This window comes from Chiloscyllium plagiosum, chromosome 23 (assembly GCF_004010195.1).
Source record: "Chiloscyllium plagiosum isolate BGI_BamShark_2017 chromosome 23, ASM401019v2, whole genome shotgun sequence".
Lineage (NCBI taxonomy): Eukaryota > Metazoa > Chordata > Chondrichthyes > Orectolobiformes > Hemiscylliidae > Chiloscyllium > Chiloscyllium plagiosum.
Genome location: NC_057732.1, coordinates 39,029,392 through 39,055,042, shown reverse-complemented (window position 1 = coordinate 39,055,042; position 25,651 = coordinate 39,029,392). Strand labels below are relative to the sequence as shown.

General features: G+C 39.4%; 1 protein-coding gene across 7 annotated transcripts in view; it reads left to right on the top strand.

Annotated features, from left to right (window-relative positions):
* LOC122561801 (peroxisomal succinyl-coenzyme A thioesterase-like) overlaps positions 1-25,651 on the top strand; it is an 87,165-nt gene that overhangs the window by 37,772 nt on the left and 23,742 nt on the right. For 3 of the 7 annotated variants that reach the window (XM_043713968.1, XM_043713972.1, XM_043713967.1), the window contains exons 9-12: positions 4,041-4,134; positions 9,949-10,029; positions 10,130-10,271; positions 11,768-11,897. In XM_043713968.1, the coding sequence (XP_043569903.1) occupies positions 4,041-4,134; positions 9,949-10,029; positions 10,130-10,271; positions 11,768-11,897 (447 nt within the window). Of the gene's footprint in view, positions 1-4,040; positions 4,135-9,948; positions 10,030-10,129; positions 10,272-11,767; positions 11,898-22,109; positions 22,216-24,578; positions 24,724-25,511; positions 25,585-25,651 lie in introns of those variants that run through there. The other 4 variants (XM_043713973.1, XM_043713969.1, XM_043713970.1 and 1 more) reach the window with 4 other exon arrangements.

Genomic DNA, 25,651 nt, shown 5'->3' with positions numbered 1-25,651 from the left:
GGGTGTTGTGCGTGTCTGGAAGGAGTTGCAGTACCTTAGCTTTCACAGTCCACCATTGGTTCTTGATTCCCCTTTTTTTTTAACTCCACCTTTTACTGTTTGATGAATTAAGCTGTTTTCCTCACTGATGATGTTGCTATTTCACCAGGCCTGGAAAGATTTCTTCCACATGTCAGTGAGGTCTTGGGTGATTATATCTTTCTCATCAAACCATGCTTGGTGCTTCCTGATCTGTCTTCACAGCATGAGATGTTGGCTGTCTTCAGCTGTTTCCGGATTTCCTTCACTCTGTTAAAAAGAACTCTGGAGATTTTGGTGAAGGCACTGTTGGAGGTTTGCTAATCTGCTTGGCTTTTGAAGCAGCTGAATGTTGAGATTCTTTCTGAACTGTTCTTTCATCTTCAGTCGATTCTGCTGGCATTTAATGGACATTGAGGAGTGGATGAGCTGGTGGTCTGCCCAACTGTCATGTTTACTAATCATGGCTTTGGTAATGAGGGCACCCTTTTGGTCTCAGGATTGAACAATGACATAGTTGACCACATCAGTGCTTTGATCATGGAGGCCTCCAAAAAGTCTTTAATTTGTCTATTTGGCTAAACAATGGGGACCAGCTGGTGTTTTGCACATTTGGTGAGCAGGAGAATCCTGTTACAATTGAAGCTGCAATTCCCAACTCCTTCCTTTCTGGTACAGGTGGCCTCGACTACCCGAAATTAGAGCGTTCCTATGAAACTTCTTGTAAGCCAAAATGGTATAAAGTGAAGAAGCAATTACCATTAATTTATATGGGAAAAATCTTTGAGCATTCCCAGACCCCAAAAAAACCTACCAAATAGCAAACAAAACTTAAGCTGATGCTAACATATAACGCTGGAGGTATGGGTGGTGGGAGACTGGGCTGTAGGAGAGAGAAGAAGAGGGTCATCTCCTCACATCTCATTTTCATCTGAATCCATAAGGGCAGGCAAGTCATTAAAATCTACCCTTTCTTCTATGTCTGCCTGCCTCGGTGTTGAAGGTTGGGATTCTTTGTCTGTGGTGGCTAATATGGAAGCCTTGAAATACGACAATATGCTTGACTGCTAGGCCTCACGCAATTTTCTGTCATATAATTCTTTGTAGGCACTCCAAACATCGTGCAAATCTGCCCTAAATTTACATGTCCTTCCAAAATTAAAGTCATACTTTTCCACAATCGTAGCACGAATCTCATGCAAGTGCTTCACGTTCAGTTCCTGGATGACTATTTTCGGGCCATTAGCTATTGCATTTTGTTTCGATTTGTATCCTTTCCTCTTGCAATTACACCAGCTCTTCATCTGCCAGTTCTTGGTCATGGGATGCCCAAACCTCTTCAACATCATCTTTGTCAACTTTTCAAACCCAGCCTCCTTAGCCAAAGTCGTCATTGCCATATTTAATGTTGTTGGTTTGAAGCCTTTAAAATTGTTCACCGCTTCGGGATACAGTTTTCTCCAAAGGCCATTTTTCATTGAAACTGTTAGCCTATCGAGAGCATATCCAAGGTTGGCGATTCCCAATTTTACATTGTAGCCTTTCCAGATCTCTTGCAAAGATGCTTCAAAGTTGCCCTGTCTGTCAATGGCACTTACACAAAATGCAATGCGTTTTATTGTATTGCAGCACAATTATCGACAAAAACAAGATTATTTTCTCGCCAGTATTTTTCAACAAGACTAACTTATTCACTGATTGTACTCAAAAAAATCGATTGGGTATTTCAACCGCTTGGATCTGAACGAAACACAACAGGAAGAGTATTCTTATCCAGGCCTTTTAAGTGCCCATGGATTTTCTGAATGGTATACTAGTAGAGGCCTAAGGACAGCATCACCAGTGGCATTAGTAATAGGCATTAGGGTAAACCTGTCCTTCGATGCCTTGCCCCTTAGCCTATCGAAATAAATGTCTTGCTCAGCAGTAATTTTTCCAATAAATTCCAGTTTTGTCACAATTAAACGCTTGCTTATGAGTAATCACCTTCTGTAATTATTTCTTCAGTTCTTCTGGGAACTTCTTGGCAACTTCACTATCAGCCGAAGCACACTCTCCAGTAACCTTTTAAGCTATAAAGCAGCCTTCGCCTCAAACTGATCAAACCACCATGACTACCTTTAAATTCCAATTTCACAACATTTTCATCAACATCGTCCAGTGGTTTTCTGTTTTAGCTTATTAAAAAGAGTGACTAATTTTTCCTTAAGTATAAGATAACTTAACGGAACACCACGCTTTGTACACCCATTAATCCACTCAAACAATAAACTTTCCATTTTATCTATTACTGATGCCAACTGAAAAAGACCACTTTGCTACTAGCAGAACCAATAGTAACTTTTGCAGCTTTAGAGATTCTTTTGCTCTTTGTGTAAATAGTATGAATGGTGGACGCAGGCAAGTTCACCGCACACACAATGTCTTTATTTCGTTGACCACGATCGAAACGCTTAATTACGTCCAATTTTACACTAAGTGTAACACCCTTACGAGCTCTCTTAGGCTTTTCTGATACCTTAGGATACATCTTGCTAATGGATGCACAAAATAAGTAGAGATAAAGCACAGATGCTCACAGACACAGTTTAAACCTATGGTGGCTTGATGCTGAGTGTAGTTCCAGGGGAAGGCACTTGGCAGTGCCACTCTTACTGCTCATGCGCTTTTTCGTAAAGTGAAAATTCTCTTTCGGTTAGCGAAAGCAGGTATTAATGTGGGTCTTTCGTAAAAGTGAAGTGGCGTAGAGTGAACGTTCGAAAAGCGGGGGATACCTGTAGTTCTTTCCAGAGTTGGGCATCCTTTCCAACCATGGTATTTGAGGTGCCAAGGATGACATTTTATCTTCCTTGGGAATATTGGTAACTATGGTGACCAAGGTGGAATAGAGTCTTTCTTTGGACTCGTCTGTGGCACTAAGGGTGGAGCATATTCAGTCATGACCTTTACCTGCTAGTTCTTGGTAAGTTGTAGACGGAAAGTCGTGAGCTGATAGTCGATGTCAGCAAGGAGCTTAGAGTTGTTTGACGTGTTTGTCCTTGATAGTAGATTCAATTCACGTGTCTTCGGATGATCCTCAGGTTTTCCTCTGCAGAGGAAGGAGTAACTGCCATGTTCTTCCCTCAGCTACCTTTTGCATGCTCTTCAAGTCTTTTACGCAGAGTTGAAGTGTTAGAGTTATGGGTTGTCCTTACTGCACACCTGTTTTGTTTGTTACCCATTAGTCTTTATACATTCTAAGTTCTGAAATGGAGTTTGACTTTGGTTTTGAGACTGTAGGTAGATGAGCCTGCTGGATGTAGTTTCCAGAACAAACCATTTTTAGGGCGCTTTTCTTATCTCCTTCCTCACGTAGTGTGAGTGGATCGTGAAGAGGGCAGCTCAATTATGTAGAGAGCAACCAAAATATTTTTCAGTTATTATTCCAAGAGCAAAAATGAATCAAACCCCACCCCCCTACATACTGGTCCAAAACTAGGGACTTGATCTTTCACAATCCGTCCCTGTCACCTCTTGCCAATCACTGCAGAGCTCTGTATTCAAGTTGAGGATTTTAATGCCTCTAGGTAGACTCGTTGTGCAGGACATCTTTCAATGTGGTAATGCTATTGCACATCAGACTGAAGCAGATCCAGTTCCAGCGGCAAGGAAACCTCTATAACGGGAGATCCCCCTATTGCTGCAGCCTTCATTCACCATTGTAGGTGTTCACATGAATATTGTATGCCTGAATTGTCATTTAGTGCTTTGGATTACACTTTGCCTGGTTCCTTCCCTCCATCTTACTGTCATGGGTGTCCCTGCCAGGAGTTGAGAACTCCTGACGGCATTAGTCTCAGAATCAACAGAATACTCGGTCTCTCCACCTCAGCAAGGAGAAAATCAACAGAAAGAAGCTAAGCATAATTGGTTATAAGAGTAATTAAACTTCTGTTGCAACTAGTGAAGTTGTGGATCTAGAAAGAGCTAATGCGCTCCATTAATATCGGTCCACATTGACTTTATTTTTGCCTCCCACCTAGGGATGAAAACAAAATTAAGATTACAGAAGATGGTAGTGTGATATGGAGAAATATTCCTTTGCCATTCCCAGATGATCCAAAGCGCATGGTTCAGGTAAACGTTTCTGCTATGTAAAGGAATAGTAAAATGCATATAGTTCAGTAGGAAATCCAGAACGTTAACTCTAATTTCTCTCCAAATGATGCTGCCAGACCTGCCGAGCTTTTCCAGCAATTTCTGTTTTTGTCCCACATCACTAACACTGTTAACTGTCTGCGATCCTGTCATTTTTATAAATCAGAGACTTTCTTATGGATTTCAGTATCTAATATCTCTAAATTTAGTCGACTGGAGAATGCATGGCCCTGTAATTAATTGATGGTTCCCTTGGTATGCTGTGATATCTCTCTTGCAAAAGACTGGCAGAAAGGACAAGAAAGCAACGGACTCCTTTTAAGGTTTTGTAATGGGTGAAAGTTCCGTCTTATCAATGACATTTCTGTCATTTATTGTAGCAGCATGTAGGCCAATGATTAGTGGTATACTGGCCAACATCCGAGTGATCTCCACTGTAGTACTCTAATACTGTAGGATTGTCACACATACACACTTTTTAAAAAATGCATGTCAGATCAAGCACAGCTAAAGAGACTGGGGTCATGAGATAAGACCTTTGCAATATTAATTGCCCTAACCTCAATCCACATGATATGATATAGGAGTAGAGTTTCCAAGGACACACAACAGGAAGGCTTAGATTTGGAACTTATGCCTACTTGTAATGTTAATGAGGTGTGTTCCCACTGACAGTGCAAGCTGTCATTGATAGACCACACACTTAGTCCTTATCCCAGTGTAATTAATTTGTCATCTGATAAATTTTGTGACAGTATGTTTTACCTACCACTTTGCAGCTACGCCATGTTACGAAATGATTCCAGTAGATAATTTAAAGGTGTTGGTGACAGAACTTTGGTGTTGGCTTTGTTTTGATCAATTAATCTAGCTTGTAAACAGTGTAATAAAAACAGTGCTAATGATACATTTTATTCATGATGTGGAGGTGGTGATATTGAATTGGGTTGGACAAAATTAGAAGTCACAGGTTTATTTGAACCACAAGCTTTCGGAGCACTGCTCCTTTGTCAGGTGAACCTGATGAAGGTGCAACGCTCCGAAAACTTGTGATTTCAAATAAACCTTTTTGGCTATAACCTGGTGTTGTGTGACTTCTGATATTTTAATCATTCTTTTGGAGCATCATTGGTAAGCATTGTATTTATTGTCCAATGTTACTCAGAAGATGGTGGTGAACCATCTTCTTGAATCTCCAAGATGTGAAGCAGGTTACATCCTGGGTGTTTTAGGAAATTCCAGAATTTTGACCTAGTAGCAGTGAACCTAATACGCTCATGGTGTGTAGATATTATTGGGACACCCTACATTTATTATCCATCCTAATTGTCCTTGAACTGAGTGACTTGCATTTCAAGGGCAGTTAGGAGTTAGTAACCCTGCTGTGGGTTTGGAGTTACATGTAGTCCAGACCAGGTAAGGACAGCAGATTTCCTTAAAGATTATTAATAAACCAATTGTGTTTTCATAATAATCAATGATTTCATGGTCACCATTATGAGACTAACATTCAACTCTAGGTGCTATTTACTGATACTGTTGTGATGCAGTTTGAACCCATATTGCTAGAGCATTAGTCTGGGCGTATAAATTGCTAGTCCAGTGACATTACTCCAGTGCCAGTATCTTTCCTTAAAGTAACAGCAAGAAAGTTCCAAACCAGGATAATGTGTGACTCAGAGGTTCATGTAGCTAATGGTCTTCCATGTATCTCCTACCCTTGTTACTCTGGTATTGGAACATGCTGTTGAAGGAACCTTGGTGCATCTTTATAAGTGGTGAAGAGTAGAGGTCAGGAGGTACTTGGGTAGTTAATCTGGTGGATATGATGCCAGTCAGGTGGGTTGCTTTGCATTCCATGTTGAGCATCTTGAATGTTGTTGGAGCTGCACCTCTCTAGACAAATGGAGAGCATTCCATTGTGCTGTTGACTTATATCTTGCTGGGCTGGGAAATGAGTTACTTTCCATGTGGTTTCCAGCCTCTGTTTTGCATTTCTGATCAGTCGGGATTCCCAAGATGTTAATGATTAATGAATTCAGAATAAGGAATAACTCCCATATTTGACATTAAGATGAAATTCCAATCAGCTTTGTGAGGAGTACTTGTGGTGCAGTGTTACTATCCCTCCCTCTCTGATTCAAGAGGCCCAGGTATAAGTCACACCTGCTCCAGAGGTGATTAGAAAATATAATATAAAAAGATCATCTTTGTCTACCTTTGTGACTCCATTCACATTATAGCTCATCTGCTGAAGTTGTCTGGTCTGGATGTAACATTGCATTTGTGGCTGGCTTACCTTCTTCCAGACTACGCAAACTTGAGGACATCCACAGCTCTGCTGCTCATATTCTAATTCATGCAATTCTCTTGTCATATCATTGTGTCATGTGCATATACACTTGTATTGGCTTCTGGTTCAGTAACATTGGTTTAAATTTCCCTTGCTGACTTTCAAGTCCTTCCATGCTCTTGCCCTATCCCATCTCTGATCTCCTATGGTTTCTGTATTCTTGAGTATCCCAGACTTTAGTTGCTCCATAATTGACTGTCCTTTCAGCTTTCTTGGCTTTAAGCTCTGATATTACCTCCTAAAGCCTCTTCAATTATATGCCTCTCTATTCTTCTTTAAGCCATTTCTCATTACCTGCCTATTTAACGAGATTTTGGTCATCTGTCCAAAAATCTCCTTTTAGGACTTAATGTCAAAACCTCTTTGCAATTCTCTTTTGGACTTTTGTTTTATTATTATGTTAAAGGTATGTATAAATGCAAGCTATTATTTGATTTCATTTGATTTATTTGCTGTCACATGTTCTTAAGTACAGTGAAAAGCTTTGTTTACAAGGGGTACTTACAGATTATAGGGTGAAAAAAAGAGGCAGACAGGTTATGTCACACAGAGCATGCACTAGGCAAGATCAACATTAGCAAGATCAGCATTATTGGAAGTTAGTCCATTCATCCGTCTAATAACGGCCATAAAGAGTTTGTTCCTGAACCTAGTGGTATGTGCGTTTGAGTACCTGTATCTTCTTGATGGAAGAGGTTGTAGGAGTGCATTGCTTGTGTGCGATGGGTCTTTGAGGATGTTGGCAGCCCTTCTGCAGCAACAGGTCGTGTAAATGGAGTCCATGGGTGGGAAGTTGGTTTCTGGGATATGCACACAACCTTCTGTAGTTTCTTATATTCCTGGGCAAAGCACTTGCCATACCAGGCTGTTACACACCTGGACAGTATGCTTTCAATGGTGCATCTGTAAATGTTGAAGATCCTGGTGAACTTTGAAAGTTCCTGAGCCGTCTGAGGAAGAACAGGCTTTGTTGTGCCTTTTTGACTATTCCATCAGCATGGGAGTCTAGAACAGGTTGTCATTTATCATCGATCCTTGGAACTTGATGCTCTCCACCTCTCAACCTCAGCTTCGTTGATGTAGACGAAGGGATGTTTGCCTCCTTTCTTTCTGAAGTCAGTGATCAGTTCTTTGGTTTTGCTGACATCTAAGAGAGAGGTTGTCCTAATTGCACACCTTTGTTAGGATGGTAAAGGTCTAAAGTCAGATTCAAAGTGTGTTGTTCCACGTCTTGCTGAAGCCTGGCTGATTCTGGTCCCTTTCTAAAGGTGTAGCTTCAAGTCCCACTCTCAACATTCAGCTTTCCCCTTAGCTAATGAAGGATGTACGACAATTGGAGGGAGTCCTTAGATAAGTCATTAGGTTTATCCCAAGTGTAGTAGGATTGTCTTATGGGCAGTGGTTTAGTAAGTTGGACACATACTTAGTGGAGTATAGAAGTATGAAAGGTGACCTTATTTAAACATGCAAGATTCTTAGGAGGTGTAATAGAGTAAATGTGGAGAGATTGTTTACTTCTGGGAGAGTCAAGGACCAGAGGGAATAATCTGAGTAGAGGGTCACCTTTTTAGAATAGAGATGAGACATTTCTTCTGTCAGGGAGCAGTGAATCTTTACTACAGAGATTTGTTGCTGCTAGGTCTTTAAAATATCTATCTCAGCCTTGAATAATCTTATGTCAATAAGGGAATCGAGGGTTGTGGGGAAAAGCTAGGAAAGTGAGTTGAGGATTAGCCAATTAGTCCGATGGCTGATCGGCTAACTTCTGCTCCTACGTCTTGCCAGTGAATATTGAGATCTTTGAAATTCATTGCCAGATTACAGTTGTTTATTCATTCAGAGGATATCAGCATCACTGGCATTTGTTGTTTATGATTGATTACCCCTTGAAAGAATGTGTTGCATTATATGTTGAATATACACACGTAGATTCTGTCTAATAAGAATCTTAATATGTTTATGGAAATTTGTCAAGTTATAAGTGCAGGAAAGAAGTGTATGCTATCTTAGAGAGAATTTATACAGTAAACTGTGTATTTTAAAAATAAGGTTAAGATATGCAGATGAATGACACCAATTAGATAATTTCTTTAGCATATGATGTGATGGACATGAAAGTCAGTTATATCATGTCCAAACAATTTGTCAAAAATATAAAGAAGCAATAATAAGTTTTGTGTCACCGTAGTATTATCCCTATTTCTAGACCAGATGTTCCTGAGGATCTAAAATTTTGAATTTAGGTGATGTCAAAAGCAACAATTATATGTAGATTTTATTAACCACAAAATGGTTTTTCAATTTAAAATAACATAACAAAATTGCTTTAGAATTTTCTTTGACACTGTGAACTTGAACTGATGCTTTGCTGAGATGGTTGAGATAAGAGAAAACAATGGAGTTTTCATAATATGAATCATAAGACCAAATCATCTGATCTGGTATTTGAACTAATCTTGAAATAGCAAGTATGGGATGATTTTGTGTGTTAAACAATCTGTTTCTCAGGAAATATCATTGGATTAGCCTGCTGTAAATCTTGACACCTTATTATATTTGATTGGTCTTTTCTTGAAATTAAGGCGGTGCTGTCTCTTATAAACCATATAAATAATTTTCGAATGTAATTGTGCAGTTTCAGCATGGAGCACAGAAGCTTTAACCTCTGTGTTGCTGGACAGAATTGCATCAAGTTGCCTTAATTTATTAAACTGGTAACCTTGCTTTATACAGACCGCATTCCAATGATTCTTTTGACCGCTTTCGAAACAAAAGGCCCCTTAAGAGGGGTCTAGATCTTCATTCCAAGTTCATATCCCAGCTCAGGATCCCTTTTGAGATGTGTCATGGCCCATCCAGACATGTTAATTTTTTTTCTTTAAATCTAAAAATATCATTGTTGGATTGTAGATTTAAGAACTTTACATTTGTAATGTTTCACTTGGGAATAAATAATTAAAACTGATTAAAGATAGACTTCTGGTCTCCTTCATCAACTTCTAGCAGGCATTTAACAAAGTAAAACATTTCTTCCAGAAATCTCATCTGCATAGGTTGATTGTTTCAAATTTGTAAATTGGCTACCTGTCTATTATGAATTAAAATAAAATAAAATCATAATTTTGATTTGTAGAGCTCAGTTGCATACATATTTGAAGAATCAAAATTTAAAGTGAATTTTATCTACTGGAACACAAGTTTTAATGGCATTTGTTGCACAAATTCATGTTTAAAGATCCATGCTTAAACAAATTTGAAAATATTTTTAAGGGAAACAAATGTAGAGAAATTTCTGAGATAAGTAGCTTCCAAGGTATTACCTGGCAGTCGTCATACTTCTCAGTTACGTGAAAGAATTGTGTATTTTTTTTACACCTCTAAGATCTTATTCCAGCAATTCATTCTCATGAACATACTGTTAACTCTTCACTCATAAACAGGTTGATAAAATCAGATGCCCCATGATGCTTATTTTTGGAGAAGATGATCAGAACTGGCCTGCACCTGAATCAGCTGTGGAGGTAGATGGGTATTCTTCTATGTTTCACAGTTAATTAATTGGTTTGTGTTATGATTTCATTGTGAATACAGAGTATTACAAATGTACATTTTCCGATTCAGATCCAGAAGGTGTTGAAAGCTGCAGGAAAGGAACACTTGCTCACAACACTGGCATACCCTCAGACTGGACATCTGATTGAGCCTCCATATAGCCCCCACTTCAGAAAATCCAAGTTTAAGGTGCCTTCTTCAGACAAAGCGGGTAAGCCTGCACCAAAAATAGAAGTAACACTCTGGCCACTGATGCACCACTTTATATTCCAAACAGTTCAATAACTCAAATAATTTTAGATGGTGTTATCCCCATTTGTTACATCCTAAGATGATATTCTGCACATTATGAAATGGTACTGCTATGATACAGGAGGCCATTTGGTTCTCAAGTCCATGCTAATTCTCTGTTTAAGCAATTCATTTAGTTTCGTTATCCTATCTTATCTGTGAAACCCTAAAACTTTATTTCCCTCGAATCCATCCAGTTTCGTTTTGGCAAAATAATTGAGCTTTCTATTCCCTTCTGCAATTAAATATAAATTTACTTTGTATGCACAATTAACATTGTTACAATTCAACCAAGGGGTAAATCAAGTCCACGAGCCGTACCAAAAGTGTAAATTTTTAAATTTAATCAGCAAAATGATCAATTTGTTTCTTTTTATTAATGTAATCCAGAACAAATAAGACTCTATCAGCTCTGTCTAGTTCAATAAACTCTGTCCAGCAATAACAGGCCTTAAAACTACCCCTTGTCTGCCTTCAAAGTTTTTGCTTGCATCTTTTCCAAAATGTCAGTTGACTTTGGAAAAACTTTGTGAACCACAACACACATCTAACTGTGACTTATTAGCAATTACTATTGAACACAACTCCCAGAAATCACATGTAACCATCCTTATTCCCAGAATTTTCAAACATTTTCATATTCCAGTTCCTTATATTCCAGGGTGTGGAATGATCTGTGCCCTAGAAGAAAGTGAGGACTGCAGTTGCTGGAGATCAGAGCTGAAAATGTGTTGTTGGAAAAGCGCAGCAGGTCCGGCAGCATCCAAGGAGCAGGAGAATCGACGTTTCGGGCATGAGCCCGAATTCCTGAAGAAGCGCTCATGTCCGAAACGTCGATTCTCCTGCTCCTTGGATGCTGCCTGACCTGCTGCGCTTTTCTAGCAACACGTTTTCAGCAATGATCTGTGCCCTCCCAATTGAAGATGAACTTAGAACAATTTTCTGAAGGTCTCCAATGTGTACAAAAGTTACTTCCTCTGAATTTACTTTATCTGAAAATATAATTGCGTGCATACATCCAAACTACCACATGTTTTAGGCTTGCTTGCTGTAGAAGCAAATTGGAAGTGCAGGACTGTTAATTAACTAAAGACTTCGGAGAGGATCCATTTGTCCTGCTTGCTATAGAAGCCATTGTTATTCAGTGCCTCAAAGCAAAATAGCTTTCTGAAACAAATCTGGAAATATATCTGTCTCTGTACTGAAAGGTAATATGGAAATTCTAAAAACATTTACTTTCTGTTTTGCAATAATCCCATCTAGAATCCAAATTGCAGGTCTTTCTACAATAAGAATCTAAGAAAAATAACATAAGTGGTAGTTGTGAGAATTTATTTAGTTATTCACCTCCCAATCATACTACAGATCTAACCTCCCAGAATCTACTAACTAATATTCCTTATTTTACACTTTTAGTGACTGTTTTGTGGGGAGGAGAAGCTAAACCTCACTCGGATGCTCAAGAGGATTCCTGGAAAAAGATCCTTGTATTTCTAGAAGAGCACCTTGTGTCTCACCACCCAGTTGCTGTCACTCAATCCAAACTGTGAGGAAGAGATAATATCTTTTTTTTTTCTCTTTTTTTTTATTGTACATCAATACCAAGAGACTTTATCAATCATGTCTTCTCTTGATCAGAAGAAATAATCCTGAAACTTCTTGTCTATTGGGTGATTGTTCTTTTGATTTATATTATGTTTCCTGAGTGAAACCTGTCATTTTGTCTTTGAGAATCCTAGATTCCATACAGCACAGAAGAAGGCTGCGCTTCAACCCATTGTGACTGTGTAGATTCTTTGAAAGAATTATTTAAGTAATCCCACTAATCTTCTTTTAGCCCAGATGCAGCATTTCTGTTTGAAAGCAATTGTGAAATCCAATTTCGACAGTGTTTTAGAAAGACAAGATACCAAATCACTACAAACAATCATGTTTTAAAAAAAAATTTTATCACTGTTATAAAGTCACACAACACAGAAACAAACTAATCCCACCTGCCTGCATTTGGCCCCTATCTCTCCAAACATTTCTTATTCATGTACTTACCCAGATGACTTTTAAATGTTATAACTGTACCTGCATCCACCACTTCCTTTCCATGTTCAGTCCACATATTGTCTGTGTTATAAAAAATAAAATTGCCCCTCATGTCTTTTTAAAATCTTTCTCCTTTTGCCTTAAAAATATGTCCTCTAGTCTTGAAATCCCCCATCTTAAAAACACCTACAACTGGTCTGTACGAATGATTTTACAAAGGACATCCCCCAACCTCGTACGCTTCGCTGAAAACGGCACAGCCTACTCAGCCTCCTTTATAACTTAAGCCCTCCAGTCCTGACAACATCCTGGTAAACCTCCTCTGAACTCTCTCCAGCTTAATAATATCCTTCCTGGAACAGGGAGACCAGAACAGGACACACTACTCCTGAAGAATCCTCTGCAATCTCAACGTTACATTCCAATTTATATACTGAAAGGGCTGAGCAATGAAGGCAAGTGTGCCAAACGCTGTCTTAACCACCCTATCGATATGTGATACAACCTTCAAAGAATTATGGACCTGAATCTCTACAACACCATCCAAGGCCCTATCTTTAATTGTATAAGTCTTGTCTTTGTTTGTTTTACCAAAATATAATGCCTCACATTTATCCAAATTAAATTCCATCTGCCACTCTTCAGCCACTTGATCAAGATCTCTTTGTAATTTTAGATAACCTTCTTCACTGTCCACTATACCACCAATCTTGGTGTTATCTGCTGACTTACTAACCACGCCTCCTGTATTCTCATCCAAATCATTTTGATCTTTTTGGCAGTTAGCTTAAATCTCTATCTTTTGGTTGCTAACCCATCTATCTTTGGAAATAGTTTATTTTATTTACATGATCAAGACTTTCATGATTTTAGCCACCTGTTTCACATGTCCTCTTAAACTTTCTCAGCTAGAAGGAGAACAATCCTGTTTGCTCTGCTTTTTCCTTATAACTGAAGCCTTTCTACCCTATTGGTATTCTGTACGTTCTCTTAGGCCTTGACATTCTCCTTAATGTGAGGTGCCCAAAAATAGTCACAATAGCAGGGCCCTTCCCAATATTTTAAAACAGTTCAGCATAATTGGCGTGCTTTTGCTGACTGTGCCTATTCAGACAAAGGTCCTGTATAAAAGATTTGCTTCTCAACTTACCCTGGCATCTTTAAGATAAACTTCTGATTAAGATATGTACTTAGACTTTCCTTATTGTTTTGATCTCTAATTTTATGTTAGGGGTTCAAATGCTGGTGTTTTAACTAGAATGATATATGTCATCAGTTCTGCATCCATAGTGAACTATATTTTTGTGATGCATTAAACAGGCATCGATGATGTACAACTTATTAATGACAAGAAACAAATTAGAAAAGTCCCCACAAATTCAAATAGTATAAGCATAATCTTTTCACAAATATACCTTTTTCCCTCTTTCTCATGAAGATAGCTGTTGTTGTGGAAGAATCATTCAATATTCTGTAAAAAAAAAAAATTATCAGGAGATGCAGGAAATCCTTCACAAAATTACACTTTAATCTTGCAAAATCAAAGCTGTGACAGCCAGAAAATGTCTTCCCTATCTGCCCACAAGACATTTGTTTCTCTGCAGTTTATATAGTCTTAGGTTCCCGTGCTTATCTGATAGCATTAGCATACCCAATCATACTGGCTTCCTTTGTCTTCCTAATCTAATCATCTTCTGCCTCACTGGTTCACTACATTACACTATCACCATCACAGTACAACACCATTGCCTTTAGTATTAGCTCATCTACCAGTGATTTAACTAACCTATCACCGTTCACTACCATTATCTGTTGCTGGAGCCCTGTAATATGATCCTGTGCATGCATTACAACACAAAGTTAGATACATAACTGCCAAATTAACTTCCATACTGTCTGGTTCATAGAAACATGAGTAGTGCATTCAGCCCTGTGAGATTATTCTGCTATTCAAATAGAGAATGGTTAATCATCTAACTCAATGCCACTTTCCACAAACTATCTTCATATTCCCTGATGTCATCAGCAGTCTAGCAATTCATGCTTTGAACATGCTCAGTGATTGAGTTCCACATCGCTCTGAAGTAGAAAATTCCAAATGTTCACCACCATCTGAGTGAAGTAATTCTTCCTCATCTCAGTCTTAAATGGCTTACCATTTATTTTGAGATGACATCCTCGCCAGCCAGGGGTTACACCCGATCTACATCCAGCTAGTCAGGCTGTCTAAAGATATTGTAAGTTTCAAATAGGCCATCTCTCGGTCTTCAAACTGTAGAGAATACAGGCCCAGTTTTCTTAGTCTGTCCTCAATGCAGCCCCACCATCCCAGGGATTAGTCTCAGGGATTAGCGGTGAGCATCAATTGACTAGAGCTCTGCATAGTGTGCCTGGTGTGGTCTCCCCAATGTTCTACAGAACTGCAGCAAGGTCCCTTTCTGTACTCAAATCCATGCCATTTGCCTTCCTTATCTTGGTGCATCTGCGTGCTAGTATTTAGCAACTCGTGATCAAGGACACCCATTTGAACGCCAGACTTCCAGTGCCCTCAGCATTTAGGAAATGTTATGCCTTTCTGCTTTTTATTTTCCGACTACGTTGTCTTGTAACTGTAGGAGATTTTAGGTATCTTCCTCTGTGAACACATCCTAAGTAACCATAGCTTCTCCTCTGTTTCTCTGTTCTCCATTGTAAATTCTGCCTCCAACTGTAATGGACTTACATTTGGCCTGCAGGTGTACTCCTTTCCATGTAACTAAAGGGACTTTTATAGCTTCCTTTGTTTCTTGCTGGTTTTATTTTTTTTCCTTAAATACTACTGATGGCCAGTCTATTGTCAAATCTTTGTGTGTTTTTAACTCTGCCATTGCTGACTTACCCCATACCATCAAGTTCTCTCATTCAGATTTAAGACCCTAGTTTCAAAATGAACCATATCACATTCAAACTTGAGATGAAATTCATATTATAGTTAGTGCCTTCTCAAGTTCTGATTACTTATTACTCAGGCTAAACTAGCCTGATTCCGTAGTTGATTATTGAACATACTGTTCCAGAAATCCATCTCAAACATACTCCAGGAATTTATCCCCCACCACATTGCAGAATATTTATTCAATCCATAAATAAGTTGAAGCCTCCCATTATGTGTTATCTACATTACATACATCCCTAATTTCTTAATTCATACTATGCCCAAACATGATTATTGTTTGGTGACCTATAAAACAATTCCCACCAATTTTTTTGCTGTCCTTTGCAGTCACTCAATTTCACCCAAACAGATTCTACATCTTGATCCTTTAGCGTCAGAAAAATATACAGCAGGGAAACAGACCCTTTGGTCCAATTCATTCATGCCAACCAGATATCTTAAATAAATCTTGTCCTATTTTCCAGCATTTAACCCAAACCCAACCTATTTGTAAACCCATCCAGATCCCTTTTAAATGTTGTAATTGTACTAGCCTCCACCACTTCTGGCAACTCATTCCATTCCATACACACACCACCCTCTGTATAAAAAAAGTTGCCATTAGGTCCCTTTTAAATCTTTTCCCTTTCTCCTTAAACCTGTGCATTCTAGTTTTGGACTCCTCCACCCCAGGCTAAAGACCTTGTCTATTTATCATATCCATGCTCCTCATGATTTTATAATCTCTAAGGTCAACCTCTGCTCCAGGAAAAATAGCCTTGGCCTACTTAGTGTCTCCCTGTAAGCTCAAACCTTTCAACCCTGGCAACATCCTTGTAAATCTTTTCTGAACCCTTTCAAGTTTCACAACATCCTTCTGATAGGAGGGAGACCAGAATTGCAGGCAGTATTCCAATAGTGGCCTAACCAATTGTCTGTACAGCCGCAACATGACCCCCCAATTCCTATACTCAATGCACTAACCAGTAAAGGCAAGCTATGATCCAAAATCTCTCTTTAATGTACTGATTTCATCACATAATGAGAGCACTATACTACTTTCTTTTCCTTTTTGCCTATAATTCTTAAGTATCGTGACCCATGACTACTCAGTTCCCAAATTTGGTTCAGTTATTTAAATCTGTTGCTGAATAAATTGATTGCATAAATTGCATTTCGAAATATTTTGATGGCAGTAAGTTAACCATGATCCTGTTTGAAAGTAATTATGAAATCAACCTGTGCTGCTTCAGTTGTGAATATCTTTCAGATAAAAATTCAATATTTTGTGCTGTTTTTTCTGCAAGATAAATATAATTTCATAATTTATTTTCTCGCAAGTCACCCATTAGTATGAATGTGATATGATTACACATGGGGAATGTTGGATTGTGCAATTATAAATGCCAGAAATAGATATTTTAATTGTATTACAATTTGAATGAAGGTGTTTTTCGCATTCTGTATTAACATCAAAATGAAATTTTGAATTTCAGTGCAGTAAAATGATTACTACAACATGGAACAATTTGATTATTTATTTTGATGATTCGCAGTTTTGCCAATTTTTATGATTAAAAGGAGTCTTAGCGATGCAAAAAGATAAGACCATGAAAGTAGAAATTCGGCCATTCAATCATGGCTGATAAGATTCTCAACCGCATTCTCCCGCTTTCTTTCCATAACCCTTGATCCCCTTGATACTCAAGAACCAATATCTCAGTGTTAAATATACTCAATGACGTGGCATCCACAGCCTTCTTGGCAATAGATTCACCACTAGGTTTCTCCAAGAAGTTCCTCCTTATCTCTGTTCTAAAAGGTCTTCCCTTTACTGTAAGGCTATGCCCTCGGGTCCTAGTCACTGCTGCCAATGAAAACATTTTCCCAACATCTTCTATGTCCAGGCCATTCGGTATTCTGTAAGATTCAATTCGATCCCCCTCATACTTCTGAACTCATTCGAGTATACACCAGAGTCCTCAAATGTTTTCTTATGGTAAGCTTTTCATTCCTGGGACCATTCTTGTGAACCACCTTGGAACACAGGCCCAGTACATCCTACCTAAGATATGGGACCCAAAACTGCGCACGTTACTCCAAATGTGGTCTGACCAGAGAGTTATAGAGCCTCAGAAGTACATCCTTGCTTTAATATTTAAGTCCTCTCAAGATAAATGTCATTATTGCATTTACCTTCCTAAATACTGACTCAACCTGGAGAGAATCCTGGACTAGAACTCCAAGTCTCTTTGCACTTCAGACTTTTGAATTTTTTCGCAATATAGAAAATAGTCCATGCCTCTATTCTTCCTTTATTTTCAAAATGTTCATGTTGTACTTTCCCATGTTGTACTCCATCTGCCACTTCTTTGTCCACTTTCCAAACTCTGTCCAAATCCTTCGGCAGCCTCCCTGCCTCCTCAATGTGATCTGCCCCTCTACCTGTCTTTGTATCATCTGCAAACGTAGCCAGAATGCCTTCCGTTCCTTCATCTAGCTCGTTAATGTATAAAGTGAAAAGTTGTGGTCCCAACTCAGAGCCTCGCGGACACCATTTGTCACCCGCTGCCATCTTGAGAAAGAACCTTTTATCCCTACTCTCTGCTTTCTGCCAGACAGCCAATCTTCTATCCATGCTAGCACCTTGCCTCTGACACCATGGACCCCTATCTTACTCAGCAGTCTCCTGTGTGGCATCTTGAAATCAAATGTTTAGTTGCCAACATCAATACTACTGACATCAACCAATATACTGGCAGCAACATCCCATCATCTACACTTCACAGAATTCAGACTAATCAATACACATTTTTAACTTCCGTCTTGTGTTTGGACTCATCAGTCATTTCTAATGTTTCTATGCATATGTGTTGCATTATCAATCCTTGCTAATAAACTCACTATTAATTCAGAAAAACTTGGTTGAATTGGCTCCTGTTGCAAGTATAAATTCATTTGGCCTGGAAGAAAGGCATCTACAAGGGAAAAGGTATTTGTTAAACTAGCCTTCTGGGGCTAATCGAGTGAGTGGGTAAATAAGAAATGGGGCCAGTTCACCCTTCTCACCCAGGAGCTTGACAGTTTGGAGTATTCCATCTGGAACTGTAATAGGGGAATCTCACCCACATACCGGTCGTTACATACAGAAGTAAGATAGTCACCACTCAATGGTGAGATTCTGGAGTTGTCATGTACAGCCTGGAGGGAAGATCGAAGTGTTTTTAGGGATGTTATCAGCACCATACTAGGAGGGAAAATTTCTGTCCTAGGTTCCGCATTATCCTGCAGCTAGATGGTTTGCTTGAACTAACCAAATAGGGGTGTGTGGGCAGTGCTGCTTGATTGAGCTGCTGCCTATAAGAAATTCCCAAAGGTGTTGTAATTTCAACGAAGTGAATATTCCCTGAACTGAATGCAACAATTTAATACTCATTGTATGAGCAAATTACTGCAGATGCTGGAATCTGTACCATAAACAAAAATGCTGGAGACCACAGTGAGTCAGGCAGCATGCATGGAGAGAGCAAGCTAACGTTTTGAGTCTTGTTAAGACGGACCCGCGGGGTCCCGTCTTTGCGTGTTATTTCGGAAAGAGAGACTCACACTGGCAACTATGGTTAGACGCAGACAGCAGTTTATTCACAGAATCTTAACTGGTACAACGAATCTACAAGCATGCATTCGTTGGAGAAGGCGTTCTGTCTTCTCGTTCAAACTTGACACAATTATACTTCGCGCTGCCTGGAGTCCCCGGTCAGTTCGCTTTCCCCATTGGTCCATTCATCTGCGCGCGCTGGGGATCCGTCCTCCTATTGGCCGCATCGAAGTGCCTGTCCAGCTCCTGCTGTGCTTGACAATGGCTCAGCCATCCCCGGGAGCGGTTCCGATCCCGTATTCAATAGTTCATTGTTTCAAGGAATTACTATGCGTCTGACAGGCTAGCCATTTTCAATAGTTTCAGTTTAACTAAATTGACAATTACACTTGTCAACTTTTTAGACTTAAATAGAGCCATTCACACTTAACAGTTACAGGTTCCGATAGAGCAATTCGCACTTGTCTAACAGTTAAAGATTCCGATCGGTTTCTTTATTAATCACGAGTTTCGATGGGGCAATTGATACTGGCTGGTATTTACAGGCTCCAAGATTTAATTAACATTATGCATATCCCTTACAAGCTCCAGCTAGGTAGTCATGCAGTCGCCAGCAGCAGCTCGCTTGGCTGTTAACCATTTCAGGGCTAGAAGTGTCTGTTGCAGAACTAGTGTCACCCTCCCTAGCCCTACATTAAACACCCCAGTGAAATCTCCCCAACAGTCTCGAGTCTAGTCTGCATCAGACCTGATGTGAAGTGGGAAGGGTCACAGCATTTATGCGGCGGTAGTGGAGGGAGTTGGGTTCATGGGGGAGAAAAGGTGTTGATAGTGCAGATTAAGTAATCAGAATGTTAGACACACCACTGTTCTGCCATTCTAACTGCCAGACAGGAAAAAACAGACATGACAAGGGATGAGAGGACATGGTAACAGAGAACACAACCAAACTAAAACAAAGGGAAGGAATGGGAATGGGAATTGGTTCACAATCTGAAGGTGTTGAACTCGATATTAAGTCTGGAAGTTGTAAAGTGCCGAGTTTGAAGATGAGATGTTTCACCAGTTTGTGCTGTGATTCACTGGAGCACTGCAGCATGCCGAGGATAGACAAGTATGCATGTGAACAGAAGACAGTGTTAAAATGACTGGTTACGAGAAGGTGTGTGTCATGCTGTACATAGACTGTCACTGAACTCATTATGTCTGGAGATCTTCCCCCCCACCCCATCCCCACAGCTTCCAATCTAATAGCCATGATGTGGAGATGTCAGTTTTGGACTGTTGTGTATTCCTGACAGAGGAGCAGCGTTCCGAAAGCTTATGATTTCAAGTAAACCTGTTGGACTATAACCTGGTGTTATGTGACTTCAGACTTTGACCAACGTTATAGTCTCTCAATCCCGGACAACCCACTTCTACCTCCTTCCCAAAATCCACAAACCAGGTTGCCCGGAAGGATCATTGGCTTGCTCCTGTCCCACCAAGCATATTTCCTCCTACCCTGACTCCATCCTTTATCCAATTGTCCAGGCTCTGCCCACTTATATCTGCAATACCTCTGATGCCCTCCACCATATTGACAATTTCTAGTTCCCTGGCCCTAACTGCTTCCTCTTCACCATAGATGCCCAATTTCTCTATACCTCCATTTTGCACAGAATGATCTAGGAGCTCTCGGTCTCTTCCTCAACAAAGGCCTGAACTTGAAATGTTAACTTTGAAGTCATTGGTGAGAAAAATTGGTTGAAGTGTAAGAATTCACTCATTCTTTTAGGATTACTCTGAGTAGTTATCAGTTCAAAATTGTTTCATTTTTGGGTGTGATTTGCTCATGCTCAACATTATGCAAGGTGGAAACAATCTGCTTGACTGAGACTTCAGCATCATACCTAAACACTCATTCCCCCAACCACTGATGAACTTCTTCCCAAATCCATCACTTCCGCAGCCCAGAAGAGGCAAGTTGCAGATACTTGGGAGCACCAGGTGACAGCCATATTTCAATTTCTTATTTCTCACTGAGTCAAAATTCTAGAAATCCTTGTCAGTTTTGTCAGGGAGTACCTTCCTTAGACGGACTGAACAAGAAGACTCATTACTAAGGGCAATGAGAGATAGGCAAAATTCTCAACGACCTCGATATCCCCAGAATGAACTTCTAAAACAGATGCGTAAGAAACAAAGCATCTGGATGAGTAAAAATATGTGGAATGTATCATATCAGAGAATTCTGTACAACATTTTTTGAATGTTCTATTTTATTGAGTGATTTTACATGAAGTCAAATTATTGTTATTTACTCTATACTTCTCTACTGTTCAAAGTTGCTGTGTATGAATGTGATCATTAGTACTGAGGGAGTTAAAGCTCATTCTGGCTTCAAGTCATAGCTTGTACTTGCAAATGTAATGGTTTTTCGTGTCACACCGAATATCATTCCATTTCTTGAAATCTGTAAGATAAATGTTTTAAGATTTTTTTTCACTGAAAATAAGTGGAGAACATTGAAAGTTGTAGCAATGTTCAGCTATACAAATAGTATCATGGTTAGATAGTTTGATTCTCAACACTGTGGGATGAATCAGCACATGCATTCATGACTAATACAACTGTAAAAGGTTTATTGCTAAAGGTTGATTGATCTACTTAGGACCTTCCATGGTCTTCATTCCTACAGTCTTGACAGAAAACTTTAGCAATTTATCATTCTGAGGTTATGAAGGGTGCTCTGTAAAATACAATACACAATACAATTCTTAATCTTTATTTAGATCCACTATTTATTGCCCATGTGTGGTTTCTATCCCTCTGTTCGCCTCCCGTTCATGTGTCTTATCAGCTGATGCTTTAAACGTTGCTAAGGTGCCTGCTCCTACCATCTCCACTCGCAGTGCATTCCAATCACCTACCACCCTCTGTGTGAAAAATGTTCCCCACACTTTTCCCCCCATAAATGCAAGTTTTCTGTAATTGTATAGTTCTCTGCCCCACCCCCCCATTCAGCTACAACAAGAGACTAGGATTATGTTGCCCGAAAGTTAGTGTTACAGGTAGTTGCCCGAAAGTTACAGACCAAGCATTTGACAGGATCAATAGTGAGTAGTTTAACAAATGATTTCCTCTTAGCAGAATACATAAGGGAAGACATAAAATTTAATTTGGAAGTCATCACTACTAAAGCCAAACTTTTCAAATATTCTTCATAGAAAGGCGTGCAAGAAAATGGAAAAGACTTTGCTAGTAACTATGGGTGCAAAATCAGCTGAATTGATCAAAGAGAAATGGTTACTTCGTTGAGAAATACGAGTACAACATTAATGGATAAAAGACAGTAGACATGAAATTGAAGTGGAAGAAAGAATGCTATCATAGCTAAGTGAGTAACAGAACCAGTTTGATTTTCCTAATTTTGAGACTTATGAGCCTCATTAAAATAATGTCATCTAATTCCCAATTGGATATCAGGAAGATGTCTTCGGTTGGGCTAGGAGTGAAGAGTTGAGATTGAATAATCAGCAATCTTTTTGAGTCTGTACATTGCTCAACATTATTATGGAACATGAAGACTTTAAACCAAATGATCCTTGACCTTTTGAGAAGTGAATGATGTATCCTAAAGAGGAGTGGATAAAGCTATTTTAATCATAATAATAACTGACATTTAAAAATTGACATACCATGTTCCTGAAGAAGCTCAATGCAGTGCTCCAGTGAGCCTACGTTATTTGGTTCTCCATTGTTCCATTTTTTGTAGTTAAATATGGAACCATCAGTCCATTTCCAACGCTGATTCTAAAATTGGAATCAAATTTATTTATTCATTTGAGGTGAAGCATTATTTGAATCAGAGTAAAGTTGAAATCTAAGTCATTTCAAGCCATGTAAAGCATTCAGATGTAAGCCATGTGAAGTACCATATATTTTTAGTGTCCCATCGTAGTGACCATTTCTCGTTTGCGTGCATTGCATCTTATATAGTTTCAAATGGGCAGTACTTAGTTAATGTGCTTCAGAGTGCTTTTTAAAATTAAGTCTTGGAATATGGGCATCACAGATATTTGTTGACCAACTATAATTATCCTGAGAGAATAGTGGTGGGGCTTGTTTTGGACTACTTCAGTCCTGTATGTGGAGGTTGTCAATATTTTGATGCAATGAGTGATTTGCTGGGCCACCTTAGAAGGCATTTAAAATTCAACCACATTGTTATGGGACTGGAGTCACACATAGATGAGAGAGGAGAAAAATTCTAAAATAAGTTAGTGAAGTAGTTGCATTTTTGTGACATTTCATGTTCATGTTTACTGATATCTGTTTTACTATTTCCAAATTTTCTATATCAGAAGTGTTTTTTGGAATTTCTTCCTGTTAAATTCCTAACAAAAATATAAGTTTCAATTGTTCTGTTGATAGTATAAAATTACAGAAACATTCTCAGTGGCTAAGTGGGCCCATCCATGCCGTGGATAGTGCTCTGATTCTTCCACTGACAGAACAGCAAACCTCATGCGGAATCATGCAGCAGATCACATAATGGATTACGTGATGGTGTCAGCGAGATCCTATTGTTCTCTAAGTTGAATGCTGAGTTGGCATAATGGCTGAGACATGTGGGCTTGTTGCTAGGTGACAGACAATCCTTGGTAAACACACAAGTATAAGTGTGTGATGAGAAGTTTGAGGATTAGGTGATTGAAGATAATGGAGGGTCTACTTGAGATGTCATGGACACCAGGCCATCAGGTTACCCCCATATTAGTTTGAACTGCAGAAGGAGCTCATGTAGCAGCATCCCAAAACAAACAAGAAAATACACTCAGTTGCTCAACAGGCAACCTTTATTTAACACTGGGAATAATATGGTTTGTTCACCTTAACATATGAACCCAAGTCTCTGATGCTGTGAGGTAGCAGTGCTAGCCACTGAGCCACCGTGCTGCCCAGTTCTAGCCCAGTGGCAGCATAGGGAGTCTTAGCTATCAAAGGGATAGGTTTCCTGTGAACACATATCAATAGCCACTACCATGGGACTTGCTGTATACTACCATTATCTGCTGACTGCATTTTATGTCCTCATCATCAGAGGAGCCATCACAGTCCAGTGGCTCATCCTCCACTCCCCAAGCGTAATTATACTAGACAGACAGTCCCTACCCCTTGGACGCATGAGAAGGCCCTCATCGCCTACTTCATTTATACTAATATTAGAATCTTTGCATGTTGGAAATGAAATATCAGTTGCAATCACAGCCTGAAAAACAAACCAGCAGATAAAATATTCATACAAGCTGCTATTCCGAGGAGCTCTCGCTTTGGCAGAGAGTTGAGATGAAACTAAGAATGTAGAACTGAAGACAGGCTGAGGAGTCTCACTCTTGATTTCGGAAGTAAAGAGTCTAGTAAAGCACTGATTGGAAAGAAGCATCAGGGATCCAAGATCATATAACTGCAATATTCACACTGTTCTTGGTCCAAAACAAATCATCTAACCAACAATGGTCTCAAGTTAAAACCTTATATTACAAGGAAAATCAAAAGACTCTAAGTTGTATATTCTTTTATGTTCCTTTCATGCTGGACATTATCCCATTTTACCTTTGGACGTGTGTGTGTGTCTGTTGTTGCCAAGGAGGTTAAAAAGTGGGGAGTTGATTCAATCTTTCTCATATCACCAGAACAATAATGAAGCGGTATTGGTCGACAAAAGCACCTGGCTGCTCTAAGAGACCCCTCAAGGATACATGTATTCGGTCTATAATCTCCAGAGAGTTAGTGGTGAAGCCAATCGCTTTCGGCCCAATCTGAATTACCAGTCCATAATTAATGTTGTGTTACCTGGTGAGAAGTTATCTGATTGATTAAATCCATTAATGGGTCTTGAAAGTGTAGTTTGCTGATTCTTTGTCATAAATATTACAATACCCCCACATACATCACAGAATCCCCACAGTGAGGAAGCAGGCCATTCAGCCCACACCAACCCACCAAAGAGCACCACACTTGGAGCTATCCCTTTACCCTATTTATTGTAACTGCATTTCCCATGGCTAGTCCACCTCCCCTGCACATCCCTGGACACTGCAGGCAATTTAGCATGGTCAATCTACCTAACCTGCACATCTTTAGACTGTGGGAGGAAACCAGAGCAGCTGGGGAAACCCATGCAGACACGGGGAAATCATGCAAACTCCGCACACAAAGTCCAAAATCAAATCCAGGTCCTGTGAGGCAGCATTATCACCCAGTGCTCTTACAAATTAAATGCTCAAACCAGTTGCACTTTTAAGATAATAAGGAACATATGGAGGAAAGTTAGGTGCAGTGCCAACAACTCTTCATGTGTTAACATGACTTTTTGATATGGACAGCCTGCAGGGTGTCCTTTGGGAACCACTTCTAGGAACCTGATTACCCAGCAGTCAATCCTTTTGAAGATGGCATCACTCAGAGCTCCATCATGAATGGATCAGGCAACCATTTTCAGGCAATGAGCACCCTGTTTACACTGAGGAAAATCATGTTACATCCTGTTGTAGTGACTTGGATAGTTATTAGCTGTTTGAGCACTTCTTTGATAGAATACACACTGAATGTTTCTACCTCTTTAGGATCATTTCCTCCGGTCCAAACGTTGACTTTGGTGGAGAAAGCACTGAGCTGATTTGAAATTATATCACTTTCTCTATTGTTATGGATTGAGACAAGATGACCTCCATATGATGCACACTCAACCTGAAAGAGAAGGAGA